At 40.8% G+C, this 15107-nt stretch overlaps 1 protein-coding gene across 2 annotated transcripts in view; it reads right to left on the reverse strand.

Moving 5' to 3' along the window:
* Window positions 1–15107, reverse strand: part of CMTM4 (CKLF like MARVEL transmembrane domain containing 4) — a 64607-nt gene that overhangs the window by 41988 nt on the left and 7512 nt on the right. For both annotated transcript variants that reach the window (XR_011600993.1, XM_070952855.1), the window contains exon 2: window positions 680–856. Coding sequence is in view for 1 of the 2 variants with exons in the window: in XM_070952855.1 (XP_070808956.1) it covers window positions 680–856 (177 nt within the window). In the remaining variant the exon portion in view is untranslated. The remainder of the gene's footprint in view (window positions 1–679; window positions 857–15107) is intronic.

Below are 15107 nucleotides of genomic sequence, written 5' to 3' on the forward strand. Positions count from 1 at the left end.
CACCGCATCCCTTTTATTGGCTTACCAGTCAATAAAAATGTGCATTCCAACCTGTCAGCGTGGGAGAGAACAAGCGAAGGAATTTTTGGACAATACAGTAAAGTTAAATCTCCTGAACGTTAGTGTACATTTCAGGCTATTTTTTTTTTTTAAGGACAGGAATAAGACTAAAAGGAAGATCACAACCTTACTCCTTTAAGAAGATGGGGCAGAAAATGAGTTAAAATCTACTTCCGCCCCAAGAAAAAATAGAGCAGTTCCAAAGTGTCGCTCCATTATAAATTTATATCTATTAAGAGTTATTGATTTTCAGAGCTAATTCATACAGTTTATACTCAATTCTAATACAAGTATCAATATGAAGTGACAAGGTGATTTCCTCCATCATAAGCAACTAAGAAGTTGCAATAAAGACAAACCTGGCATTTGCAAGAGGGAAAATGCAGTCAGACACAATTTCAGCTTTAGATACTTTAGCACACAATATTTCATAACACATGTTACACCAGTGGGGATCCACGCTGAATATAAAGCAGGATGTTTCTCTATTTAGTGCACAGAGTCCTAGCATATTGCTCTAATAAGATCTAAAGTTCCTGCATTGAAGCAATCAGAGCTGAAAATCTAAACTTCACATGTTTATTCAGCTATTTTTGTAAAGGTTTGGATGAGAACTTACTGTAGTGTTCCAGTTGATCTGTGGTATTCTTGAGTGGAGATTTAGGCTGAACATAAGCAATAGAACTCCAGTAACTACCGATGCGCTACAGCTGACAAATTCAAAAAAATAAAGTCCTTCACAAGGAGAGCATTCCATGATGGTCTCTATGCAGATGAAGGAAATCAAAGCCAAAACCTAAGATGTGGAAAAACAGGAAAACAGTATTGTAATATTCTGAATATAGAGTCACCAATAATCCTGAAGCATCCATTGGGAAGTGGATACTTAACAATGTGCAGTTCCCAGTAAAATTCATGATATAAACCAAACATGGCAACTTTAAGACTTGCAAACTCCCCACCCCATGGCTGGCTGGGGAGCTGAAATCCACAAGTCTTAAAATTGCCAACTTTGGAAACCCCTGATATATAAAGAATTCAACACAAGTTACACAAAAACAAGTTTGCTTCTACTGTACGGAAATCCGAGACGCATTCATCCAGAATTTACTGGATAAACGACTGTATGTATTGGAGATCTGTGAAAGAGCACAACTGAGAAGCTATGAAATGCTTCCCAATATAAATCAATGCAAACAACCTGAACCAATAATTATATTAGTGAAATGTGTTTTCTTACGGGAGTTTCCATACACCTTGATCATTTATGAAATGTAAGGAAGATGTAGACATCATAATCTCCTTCTTCTAATTTTGTGTTTACCCATTGCTTCTTTTTTATTATTATCTGTTTTATTCATTAAAAATGTGGCACAAATACCATTGACTGGTGCTAATGGTTGATACAGGTTGCTGCCAGAATCCTAGGTATCAACCAAGTATCTTCTTAAAATATATGATGTTCCGGGTAGCACAGTTTTTTGCAGTTCCGCTGGTGTTATTGCAGGAAGCTGCAATTTGTTGATGTATCTTATAAAATTCTCGGACATGGTACCAAGTGCCCCGATCACAATGGGTATCACTGTTACATTTTTCATCCATAGCCATGTAGTTTTCATGGCCAGGTCGTGATATTTCGTGATTTTTTCCAGTTTTTTCGACTTTGATGTCTCCTGATACAGCGATATTAATAAACTGTACGCTTCAGCCCTCAACATTCGTGATATCTGGCGTGTTGTGTTCCAAATGACGATCCATCTGTATTCGACAGATCGTCAGATTATCTTTTTTATTCATTATTGTTGTTATTTACTTTATTCATTAAAAACATGAAACTCAGTCAACTGAACATTCCAAAATGCATCACAAATACCATTGACTGGTGCTAATGGTTGATACGGGTTGCTGTCAGCGTCCTAGGTATCAATTGTTGTTGTTATTATTATTATTATTTTCATAGAAAACTTATGGAGGAAGAGTTCCCTCAAGTCTGGAAGCTCCTCAGTATTCTCTTTGATTTAAAAGGTGGATAGGACAGCCTTCTTTTTTTTTTTTTAATTTTTAAAAGGTTTTTTATTGATAGGACAGCCTTCTTCACTTGGTTGCAAAGATAAGGTATAATCTTTTTCATACTACAAGTACAATGGAAAATCATTCTAAGTCATCTCTAAACCTTTTGTCATCACATCTCTATTTAGTATAATATTAATAAATGTACTTCCCCTAAAAAAACACCAAAATGAACACAAATGACTAATAAAACAATACAACGAAACTCTGAAAAGGTGGGTTTATTGCAACAACGTACTGTGTGAATAAAAGTTTCCTCACACCTCTCCTGGATTCTACCCGCATTTCCGCAAGAGAGGGACAAATCAGTTTGATTCAAATCCCAGTCATGAAAAAGTTGTACATTCTTGTTTTCGACACTATGTACCTCATTTGCTTTCATGCCACTTTCCTGTGGGAAGCAAAACTTTGCATGAATTCACCAACTCGCAGTCAAGAACCACTGGACTTTTTCTGACTCAAATAATCTTCCAATGTAAAAATGATACAGTCATATTTTCAGGGACTTCCTAAAGGCCAGAAATGTTGACACCAATCTAATTTTACCCTGTTCATGCTAATTCTCAAGGCACCTGTGCCATGCAAAGAAAGGGGCCTGTTTGTGAAACATCTCCAGGCATGTTGCAAACGAAACTGGTGGTACAAAAAAAAATAATATGTGGCATTGGTTTTCCCCAAATTGTTTTAGCTCTTCAAGAGCCAATGAGTTCTTTTACAACTGTGCAGGATCAAAGAACAGCAGCCAAAAAGAGCTTTTCCCAAATATTTTGTCCTATTGTAAAGGACACAGATATTTTTGCTGCCGCTTTGGGACTGGCCCAGCACGCCACCAAATCAAGTAAGAAAGAAAATGAATTGTAGCAGAACCAGATCCACTTTGGCAAATCATCTTAACTAAGTATTACTGTCAACATCTGAGAAAAATGAAGAGAATGCACTGAAGTTTAAATTTAACCTCAGCAGAAGTTTTCTTAAGGAAAAAGAATGCTACCATTACATTTTCCCTATTTAGCTGGCTGCATTTTATCGGTTGTTAAATTAGGCAATAAAATATTTTTTAAAAAACCCTTCCATCGTGATGGCTTTTTTTTTTTTAAATAGCCTTCCTGTTTATCTGAAGGGGCCCATAAAAAGACTTATTGTATGTGGTTCAACGACATAATTACTCATGATTGTGAAAAACTACCAGATAGTGTATTTTTTTTCCCTTACTTAAGAATATTCAGGATCTTGGGGCAAAAACGTTTAACAGGAGTTACTTTATCTTGTAATATGCTAAAGCTGATAATACATCCTAATATAGGCATGGAGAAAATGGCCTTTGGAAATCCCCAAACCTAGAAGGTGAGATGCTGAGCTTTTCGACTGGAAGGTTGGCAGTCAAGACCCATGCACTGCGTGACAGAGTGAGCTCCCGTTCTTGCCTCAGCTGCTGCCCACCGAGCAGTTCGAAAGCATGCAAATGCGAGTAGATAAATAGGTACCACTTTGGTGGGAAGGTAACAGCATTCCGTATGTCTTGGCATACAGTCATGCCGGCCACAGGAACATATGTCTTCGGACAACCCTGGCTCCCTCAGCTAAGAAACAGAGATGAGTACCGCCCCTTAGAGTGAGACACAACTGGACAGTGGAAACATTACCGTTACCTTTTAAATATATCTCATCTCTTTTGTACTCAGGTTTAGATGTGTTATTCTGATTTAACTTGGCTAGCACAAAGTGGGCCTCAACTGTCAGGGTTCCGACGGATGCCCTAATTAAATCATGAGCCTCGAACCAAGCTTCAAAAGAAATCCAATTATTTATTAGGAACTCCATGTCGGCACATACCCAAATGAAGCCAACTCTGACCCCATGTAATTTACAGTCCTAATCATGACCCTGTTTCCCGCCTCCCCCCAGGGTGTGTCACATTCGCCAATGGAGCAATTTCGTGGGTTGTAGAGATCACTCCCCTCCGGCCCTTGTGGGTAACCCTGGGATTTAGCCTTGAGAAACGTATGTCTGGAATGTGCTCCTGTTTTTGGCTGCCGTGTTGCTTCGTCAGTTTCTCATCCCCCTTGCCTATGGCAACTTGAGAGCAAGCCAGGGATGCTTTGTGAGTTGACATCAACTCCCTAACCCACCAGGTGTTTGATCTGCAGAACTAGAAGCTTATTAGATAAAGAGTTGTCACTTCCCACTTTCCTCACATTGTCTTTGGCTTAGTTGGGTAGATACTGCTGTCCCATGGACCAATAACCCTCAACAGCCTACCTGTCTCTAAGGGATCGGTCTATCAAAATTCACCTGTTCATCCCACTCCATCCAGATCAGGTCAAAGAAAGGGACTGACAGTTATTTTTCTCAACCACCATGATTGGGAAACAAAGCCAGGAGAATCTACCAATCACATTCCAGAAGGCCCAATTCTGAAACTTTAAGGATATTCACCAGCCTTGTGGTGTGATGTAATGCTAGAAAACTTTACTGCCAGCTCAAGGATTGGTGGGTTTGTCTGGCTGTGCTCAGAGACATACTTAGAGGACTGGAACCCTCTAAGTATTCTGAACTTCAGTTCCCGCCAACTTTGACAGCAGTGACAAGAAATGGTGACGGTTCTATTAGAAACATCTGGAGGATGTGGTTAGGTTGTGTATTCCCAGTCCAAACACAACAAGCACCTCTTTGCAACCACTCAGAAGGGGAATGGGAAGCTCACTAGTCACAGATACACTGGTGTGGTTAATGATTATGGTGCTGGACTATGACCAAGGAGACTTATGATCAAGTCCACCAACTGTCACAGAAACTCCCTAGGTGCCTTGGGGGCAGGGCCAACCTACCTCTCTCAGTGTTCTTAGGAGAATAAAAATACAGGATACAGAATAACAGAGTTTGAAGGAACAAAACAGAACAGAGTAACAGCATTGGAAGGGAACTTGGAGGTCTTCTAGTCTAACCGCCTAAAGCTGCCGGTGTCATCTCTATTATTGTTTCTACATTAATATTTTATGCAATTTTATTGCAGTACATGTCTCCTTTATAGTTTTGTTAATAAATACAGGTTTATGTATTTTTCTTGTAGTGTTCCTAAAGGCCATAAAAAAGGTTTGATTTGAGTGGCGCAGTAGACTAAAGCACTGTTATTAACATCAAGCTGTCTGCAATTACTGTAAGTTCAAATCTCACCAGGCTCAAGGTTGACTCAGCCTTCCATCCTTTCTAAGGTAGGTAAAATGAGGACCCAGTTTGTGGGGGCAATAAGCTGACTTTGTATAAATATACAAAAGTATGAAGGCTATTGCTTAACGCATTGTAAGCCGCCCTGAGTCTCCGGAGAAGGGCGGCATATAAATCAAATTAAAAAAAAAAAAAGGTTGACACATCTCTAATAAATAGTAATGTTTAAGTTGTGTTTTAGCTTAATATCCAATTAATTAGAATAAAGAAAAATCAAGTCTCATTTTAAACTAACAGCTTTCATTTCAAACAGCAGTTACTTAAGATTTGTTAAAGTGTTTATCTGGTATTCAATTACCAGAATGCAAGAATTTTAGTAAAGAGCTAATCAGGAGCACAGTATAACCTAAAAGGAATCCACTACAAGAAGAATGTTACCAGATCAAATAAAAAATATTCACAATATCAGGAATTTCAACTTTTCAATCAGATATCTCTCTTAGATGCCATCTTTAAAAGACAAAACAGTCTAGACATACTGGAAAAATAGAAATATAAAAAAATAAAACTGCTAGCCACAACACTAAGAATATAATGTTCTTCCAAAACAAATATTGGACAGATTTCATGCTTCATTAATGTTTCATCATTTAAAAAGCACACATTAATTTCCCCACCCACCCAAAAGAAAGTATAAACATAGGCCAGGATAGAAATTTCATAAAATTAGAAGAGTTGTTTTCTAAAAAAAACAAAATTCAATATTATCCTTGTATATTTGTTAAGTATGACAGAAGTTCAAATGAAATGCATTTTATTTATTTTATTTATTTATTTATTTATTTATTTATTTATTTATTTATTTATTTATTTATTTATTTATTTATTTATTTATAAAATTTATTGGCCATCTTACAACAAGGAAACTCTGGGCAGCTTACAATCATAAACAATGCATTATATGTCACATGTGCTTTTCAATAATGTACGGTACAACACTGTATACTATGCTCTTCTAAAAAGCTATACAAGAATTAGAGACTTGGCACTCTCCTAGGTTCAAAAATCATATTTAATAAGGAAAAGGTGTGAAAAAATATTTATTTTACAGAATAGACATCTACCATTACCCCATTCCCAGCAGAGACTGGAGGTAAGCAATAGAACAAAAGAATACAGTCAAAATAAACTACAACTAAATACAATAAAATTTCTATCCAAAATCATCATGGAATCCATCCAATTTTGTCCCAAGACTTGATGGAATAAAACCACTTGAATCTGCTTGAGAAAAGCCACAATCATCTTATTTTTCACCCAGATGGATCACTTATATAAATCATGAATTGTTATATCTATCATTGGTTTTTCCTTTAAACTCCTTTTAAAACTTTTACCGTACTATTTGATTTTATTTTTTTTTAAGCAAAGTATTCTGACGTTTGAGGAAGACAAATGTAACTTTCCCTCCTTGTCACACTGGTGCAAAACAGTGAAATCAAAGGCAATTTTTCCCTCTGAGGTTTCTCAGAGTAATTAATTCTGCTTAGTTGTAAACATGTCCTGAGGGGATTATAGGACAATGTGTCATAATTTGAAGATTCAGAGTTCGTAATTACATAGCTACCAATCTGCGGAAGCATCGCATCTCAAAAGTCAAAAGCAATAAATAATTACATCTTCTAACAAGCTCAGCTGTTGACTACACAGCATCAATTAAGAACAAAGACATTAAAGGCAATTAAATAGGTTAGAAAAATGATTGTGCTGCACGAAGACAAGAGTGACAGCAAAAGAAGAGAGAGTTATGCACTAGGCCCATTAAAGGGGGGGAAAAAAGTTAAATATAGAACCTGGGTTAGGAAATGAGAAGAAAAGAGCATTGAAACCTGCCAAATAGCATCTGAAAGACTCTTTCCAGAAAGAGTTTTTAGCATGTACTTTATTCACAGAAATTTCACAGAAGAGCCAGATAACATCAGCATATTTTAGTTATCCTCTCATCTTTTATCTCCCTTTCATTCTTTCATTTTCTCTTAATGGGAAAAAAATCCACTGTCAGAAAGGGACAAAACAAAAGCACAATTCTTCAGATATAGTAGTCCTCAACATATGATCACAATTGAGACTGAAACATCCATTGCTAAATGATGCGACCATTAGGCAAGCCACCATCTGACTGGGCCTAATTTTACAAACTTTTTTTGGTCACGATCGTTCAGAAAATTATAGAGTTGTTAAGCAAAACAGGCTTCCCCCTTTAAATTTACTTTTTTGGAAGCCGGCTGTCCTGACCCAGCCAGCTCCCCAAACACGACAAATCCTCTGACGTGAACTCAAAAGATTCCTTGATTAGGAGTGCCGGCAGCCCTGGCAAAACGTTTCTCTCGCAAGCTAACAAGTCCGGCCAACCGGAAGATGAATAGTTGTCTGCCACATCTATTCATCTTCGCCCCCTGCCTTTTATCCCCAGAGATAGGGTGGGGCTTCGCTAGCAGCGGTGGCTCTTCCTTCCCAAGGATCGGCCCATGGATTTCCACTGCTCTCCTCTCCTCTGCCTTTGTGCATCTATGAATCAGGCACTGGACCCAGCTGTTCCTCCTCTTCCTCATCAGCCATCTCCAGACCTGGGGGCTGTTGACTCTCCATCTGCGCCGCCTCTCTCTCTCTCTCTCTCTCTCTCTCTCTGCCAGCTCCATTCCCGCTTCCTCCTTGGAGCTCTCAGGTTGCCCTGATGCTGACTCTGACTCCCACGCCTCCTCCTCCTCTGATTCGGCTGCCGGAAGGGCTGGCGGCCGACCGGCCACAACACCAGCTGGGAAGGTTGCAAATGGCGATCACCTGACCCCTGGACAATGCAACTGTTGTAAACGCAAGCCAGTTGAACCCAGATCGCAATCCGTGTCCACAGACACTGCAACGGTCTTAAGTACGAGGATCAATTGTTAAGTCACTTTTTTTTTCAGTGCTGTCGTAACTTCAAACATTGCTAAACAAATAGTCGAAAGTCAAGGACTACCTGTGTACAATGGATGAGGCCGAGGGAGGAGGAAGACCCATACTCATCATTCTTCTCCAAGAAGCACTAACTGATGGATGTGCGTAGGTGTTTCACACATTTAAGCTAGCATCCTATATTTAAAAATACTACCATTATGAATTCTTTTCTGTGCCTTTTTCTCTCCCTACCTTTTCAACTTCCTGACAGGTGGAAGCTAATCAAGGAGAGAAGCAACCTGGAACTAAGGAGAAATTTCTTGACAGTCCGAACAATTACCGGATTTTGCGGACTATAAGACACACCGGAGTAAAAGATGCACCAAGATTTCGAAGAGGTAAACAAGAAAAAAAAACATTCTCCAGCGCGCTGCCTGGAGAATCCAAATAATGTGGACCCCCCTGTGGCCCACCTTACGTCTTCCTCGGTGATATCAAACGACGTCCTTGATGGACTCAAGGCCGAGGACAGGAAGTCTGAGCTGTCTCTCCGCAAGACTCATCAAGCCGTCGCTTGGGCCATCAGGTCTTCTACTGCGACTTCCTTCTTTGCCCGTGCATCGCTAATCTGGATGCGCCAATTACAGGAGCGGCTTCCACCTGAGGACAACAGGCTGCACCACGATATAAATAAAATCATTGCAGCCACTGAGTACTGTGCGGACGCATCCTTAAATGCAGCTAAATTTTCGTCCCGGGCCCATCAGCGCGCAGAGAAGGAACGTTCAGGTAAGACAACGTTCGTTTTTGCCTTCCCTGGCCCCCAGGAGCACTCTGCAGGCCTCCCAAACCCTCTGCATGTCCTGTTTTTACAAAAAATGGGGCTGTTTTTTGCAAAAACGGGGCAGGGTTTCAGGAGGCCAAAAATGGCTGTATTTGATATATAAGACGCACCAACATTTCCACCCTCTTTTAGGAGTGAAAAAAGTGTGTCTTATACTCCGGATAGTACAGTAATCAACAGAACAACTTGTGTCCAGAAGTTGTGGGTGCCCCAACACTGGACAAAACATTGGTCTGAAATGGTATAGGGCCGTGATGGCAAACCTGTGGCACGTGTGCCACAGGTGGCAAGCCAAGCCATATCTGTGGGCACACGAGCATTGCCCTAGCTCAGCTCCAGCGCACATGCATATGCTGGCCAGCTAATTTTCTGGCCTTCCGGCCCACTGGAAGTTGGGAAACAGGCCGTTTCCAGCTTCTAGAGGGCCTCCGGGAGCTGGGGAAGGCTGTTTTCGCCCTCCCCAGGCTCCAAGAAAGCCTCTGGAGCCTGGGGAGGGCAAAAAACAGGCCTACTGGGGCCACCATGCCATTGCGTGCCAAAAGCAGGGGGCGCGCGGGGTTGGGGCGCATTGAATTATGGGTGTGGCCACGCATGCGCACGACCCCCCTGCCCACTTTTGGCAAGCGATGGCAAAAAGGTTAGCCATCCCTGGTATAGGGTTTCCTGCCTGAGTAATGGGTTGGATTAGAAGACCTCCAAGGTCCCTTCCAACTCAAGGAATGAGTTTTAATGTTTTTAATTCTTAAATGTTTTTTATAATGATTTAAATGCATTGTGAGCCTGAGTCTTCGGAGAGGGGCGACATACAAATTGAATAAATAAATAAATAAACTCTGTTATTCCGATTTAAAACTGAAAAAAAAACCTCTTTCATGTGTAAAAGAGCCTGAGTGGCGTAGGAGGCTAATGCTTCCTAAGGCAGCATTTAACATCCAGCTGCCTGCAATTACTGTGAGTTCAAATCTCGCCAGGCTCAAGGTCGACTCAGCCTTCCATCCTTTCTAAGGTGGGTAAATTGAGGACCCAGTTTGTGGGGGCAATAAGCTGACTTTGTATAAATATACAAAAGTATGAAGGCTATTGCTTAACGCATTGTAAGCCGCCCTGAGTCTCCGGAGAAGGGCGGCATATAAATCAAATAAAAAAAAAAAAAAGTTGGACAATCTAATTGTGAAGTCGTGTTCTTCACAGAAATAATGTTCCTTCGTAAACATATGGCAACGCTGCATTTGAACAGGAAAAAGGTGTTCAAAGCAGAACCAAATGTGTATCGACTACACCTTTTTAATGTAATAGTTTACTTTCACTGGCCCCACAAATCTTTTCAGAAGTGCCAGCGGATGAATGAGGAAAGAAGACAGAAAATCAGCAGGGGATAAAAATCAAAGAACACCTTGTGATGATCCACCCACTGGTGTACATGCATTCTTTCTTTGCCGTACGACGCTTAATTGGAACAAATTATGTAAGAATTTCATAAGCAATTCCCCAAAATAGAAAAGCAAGCACAAAAAAACAAAAATATGAAAAGAAAATGTATGGCTTTAAATACAAAGACGACTATCTAATCGCTACAGATTGATCGCACCTCAGGGCAGAACACTTAAAAACTTCAGATGTACATACTCTGAGAAAGGTAAAAGAAATTTTAACAGTGGAATTTACAGGAGACGCAACAAAGGCTGTAAAAAGATTGTGGAGAAAAGAATAGTAACTTCAGTTTCTATGGGCGTCTGTCTGTGGAAGATAAACTCTTCAAAGTGGTCGGAACTGTCACTCTCTTCCTGCCAAATAAATAGTTTAGGACATAGCAAAGAAATATTTACAATTCTTTTCATGACCTCTGTTTATCTTGTTACTAATTCTAGTCATTTTTCTTTTCTGTAACTTTCACAACACAGCATTCTCTGCATATTGCGAGACCGCCTTCTGCCGCCGATAGCCTCCCACCGACCAGTACGCTCCCACAGAGAGGGACTCCTCAGGGTGGCATCAGCCAGGCAATGTCGGCTGGCGACCCCCAGGGGGAGGGTCTTCTCTATGGCAGCACCTGCCCTCTGGAACGATTTGCCCCCGGAGATACGAAGGATACCAGATCTCCGGGCCTTTCGCTGTGCCCTAAAAACTTTTCTTTTCCATCAAGCAGGGCTGGTGTGAAAAACCCCCCCCCTTTTTTTAGCTCTTTTTAGCTTTTTAAGTGTAATTGGGTTGTTTTAAACTGTGGGCCAAAGATGTATAATTCTTTTAATTGATTTTAAATTTTGTATTGGTATGTTTTTTATCCTTGGCTGTGCACCGCCCTGAGTCCAATAGGAGAAGGGCGGTATATAAATTGAAATAATAATAATAATATTGGGAAGCATCAAAAAGCACACTTTTTTTATTATTTATAAAAAAATTCTCTATCTCACCTGAGAAGATAATCCTGTAATTACTCCACAGTATAGACAATCGTTTCAGGAATTTATTATAAAATAAACAGCCATCAAGCACGGTTTTTAAAAGCAATCTTCCTCTGTCTCATCCTAACATAAGGCTCCTCCATATTACGAAGTCTGTGGCTAAAAAAACATATTCACTTTACGCAAAAATAGTACTCTACAGCAGTGGTGGGTTTCAAAAATTTTTACTACCGGTCCTGTGGGTGTGGCTTGGTGGGCGTGGCAGGGGAAGGATACTGTAAAATCTCCATTCCCTCCTTACTTCAGGGGAAGGTTACTGCAAAATCCCCATTTCCTTCCGATCAGCTGGGACTCAGGAGGCAGAGAAATGGGGGCGGGGCCAGTCAGAGATGGTTTTTACTGGTTCTCTGAACTACTCAAAATTTCCGCTACCAGTTCTCCAGAACTGTTCAGAACCAGAGCTGAAACCCACCTCTGTCCTACACCAGTACAATCCAAACACAAGAACTATTTCAAAGAAGTCCCAAAGGTGCTTTTTCAGGAGGCAACTGGCCTTTTCTTGGTTTTCTTTGAAAACGTTTGAAGACGCTGAAGAAGCTTCTTAGATGAGAAGCGAAATGTCTTCAAAGAAAAACAAGAAAAACAGGTGCCTCCTGAAAAAGCACCTTTGGGACACCCATGACCTGAATGACTCAGAATCTCTCTAGAATATTCCCAAAGAAGGAATGTGTCCTTGCACCACAAATAATTCTAGAAGGTCAAACTTGGTTGAATAATAATATAATCAGAGAGCCTCTAGAACAGGGGTTCTCAAACTACAGCCTGTGGGCCGGATAAGGCCCACCGAAGCCATTAATCCGGCCCGCACGGGCCCACAGGAGGCAGCCCTGCCCATATTGCCCCACCTACCCGCGGGCCCACACCCACCTTCTGGAGGCCAGGAGGCCAAAAACGAGCCTGTTTTTGGGTGGCAGAGTGGTATTGGAGGCCGAGAGAGAGAGAGAGAGAGAGGGAGAGAGGGAGGGAGGGAGAGAAAGACACACACACACACACACACACACACAAAGAGAAATCCCCCCCCCAAGGCAGCCACATCCCTTCATTAACCTGCTTTCCACCCCCAGGAGCATAACAAATTAAAGTTTAATTTGTGTGTATTGTTTAATGGACTGCTAAATTGGCCATGCCCACCCAGTCACATGATTACTTAGCCACGCCCACCCAGCCACATGACCACCTAGCCACGCCCCCCCCACCTGGTCCGGCCCCCCCAACAGTCTGAGGGACCGTGAATTGGCCCCCTGTTTAAAAAGTTTGAGGACCCCTGCTCTAGAACCAAACTCCAGTTCCCATGGACAATAACTACATACTAAGCATTTTAGTTAGGTTGCACATCAAAATCAACACACACACCCCAGCTCAGTGACAAAACAGACAGCCATAGCAACTTTTTAAAAAACCAGTGTGATTCATTTTTTTAAATGATCAACCCGATCAATCAACTTATATCCTGACCAACTGTTGAGTTGAACTAAAAAGGCAAAAGAGAAACAAAGGTGATTGTCTTACATTACTGTACAAATACAGGGAACAGATGAACAACACTGTGTAAGCAGAAGGTATGCAAAGATGGGTGGAGTTGGGCGTAAAGGCAAAACGGTCTATTACAATGAAAAGCAGCATTAATATTCTGCCATTTCTTGCCTGAGTTATTCAATGGTTTCAACTAATACTTCTACAACCCCTTAAAGAATGTCAGATATCCATGCTATGCTAAGCCACCTTTTCATAGTTTTAATTTACAAAATGTATACCGAGTAGCTCAAACCCATGAAGGCAGCTTATTCTCAAAAGTTCAAACAATCCAAACAGGAAAGCCAAAATATATTAAATGTAACAATGCTGGAAAAAAATGTAACTTATGAGCAATCATTAAACATATGTAACAAATATATATTTCAAAAGACTGTAGTACACAAACATGCTTTGATGCAAGGCATTGCTTTTAACCTTTAAAGCTTTAAATGTGTGTGTGTGTGTGTGTGTGTGTGTGTGTGTGAGAGAGAGAGAGAGAGAGAGAGAGAGAGAGAGAGAGAGAGAGAGAGAGAGGGGAAGGAAGGAAGGAAGGAAGGAAGGAAGGAAGGAAGGAAGGAAGGAGAGAAAAAGGAAGGAAGGAAGGAAGGAAGGAAGGAAAAGAAAGAGAGAGGAAGGAAGGAAAAAGGAAGGAAGGAAGGAAAGAAAAAGGAAGGAAGGAAGAAAAAGAGAGAGGAAGGAAGGAAGGAAGGAAGGAAGGAAGGAAAAGAGAGAGCGAGAGGAAGGAAGGAAGGAAGGAAGGAAGGAAGGAAGGAAAAGAAAGAGAGAGGAAGGAAGGAAAGAAAAAGGAAGGAAGGAAGAAAAAGAGAGAGGAAGGAAGGAAGGGAGGAAGGAAGGAAGGAAGGAAGGAAGGAAGGAAGGAAGGAAGGAAGGAAAAGAGAGAGCGAGAGAAAGGAAGGAAGGAAGGAAAGAAAAAGGAAGGAAGGAAGAAAAAGAGAGAGGAAGGAAGGAAGGAAGGAAGGAAGGAAGGAAGGAAGGAAGGAAGAAAAAGAAAGAGAGGAAGGAAGGAAAAAGGAAGGAAGGAAAGAAAAAGGAAGGAAGGAAGAAAAAGAAAGAGGAAGGAAGGAAAAGAGAGAGCGAGAAAAAGGAAGGAAGGAAGGAAGGAAGGAAGGAAGGAAGGAAGAAAAAGAGAGAGGAAGGAAGGAAGGAAGGAAGGAAGGAAGGAAGGAAGGAAGGAAGGAAGGAAGAAGGAAGGCCGGCCCAAAGTCACCCAACTGGCTTAACCACAAAATCTCCTGGTTTTATAGCCTTATTGATATGCATGTTGTCCATTCCTGAAGGCTTTAAGTAGCCAACAGTCCAAAACATCACAGAATGAAAGAAATTCTGAGAAATAAAACCAACTTTAAATTAAACAGAATAGTTAGCAATATCAAAACATGCTAAATAGAAAACAGACAAAAATCATGTGTTTTAGGAGCTTGATCAGTCATTTAAATCTGTATGAAGCCTCTTTGAGGACCCTCCACCTAAATCTACAACTGCCCCTACTTCAAACTGCTTCTGCATAACCCTTAGGGGTTATGCAAGTATCTGGGGAGGAAAATATTTTTATAGACATGGTTTTAAAGCACTGTACGTGACAATTACTCTTCTAAAAACGTGGTTCCTGCCCTAAGAGTTTTCTAAAATGGGTTAAGTAGGGTGGCCTTAAAATTTCCAATACAATCTTCTAGACACAGTAAATGCGCCCAGAGGAATTCTTACAATGACATAGCATCAGCGCACACTTTGTGCATAGTTGTCCGATTTCTAAGAATGGGAGTCGGCTACTTGGGGCTCTCCAAATATTTTGGATTACAATTTCCATAATCTTATAAGGCCTGGAGTTGAAAACATCTGTTGGACACAAGTTCCTCCTTCCTCCAAACTAGATAAGTACCAATTATGAGGAAAACATGCAGAAGCAACATATTATAAGAACATCATTCCTGCAGAGAAAACATCCAGCTGTTTTTGTTAACTCTTTCACTTATTCTAATACTAAATCAATCGTATGGGAAATTGTAGGCAGTACTGATGCCATTAAAAAGAGG

This window comes from Pituophis catenifer, unplaced genomic scaffold (genome assembly GCF_029215685.1).
Source record: "Pituophis catenifer annectens isolate HBS135680 unplaced genomic scaffold, rPitCat1.0.hap2 SCAF_13, whole genome shotgun sequence".
NCBI classification, from domain to species: Eukaryota; Metazoa; Chordata; class Lepidosauria; order Squamata; family Colubridae; genus Pituophis; species Pituophis catenifer.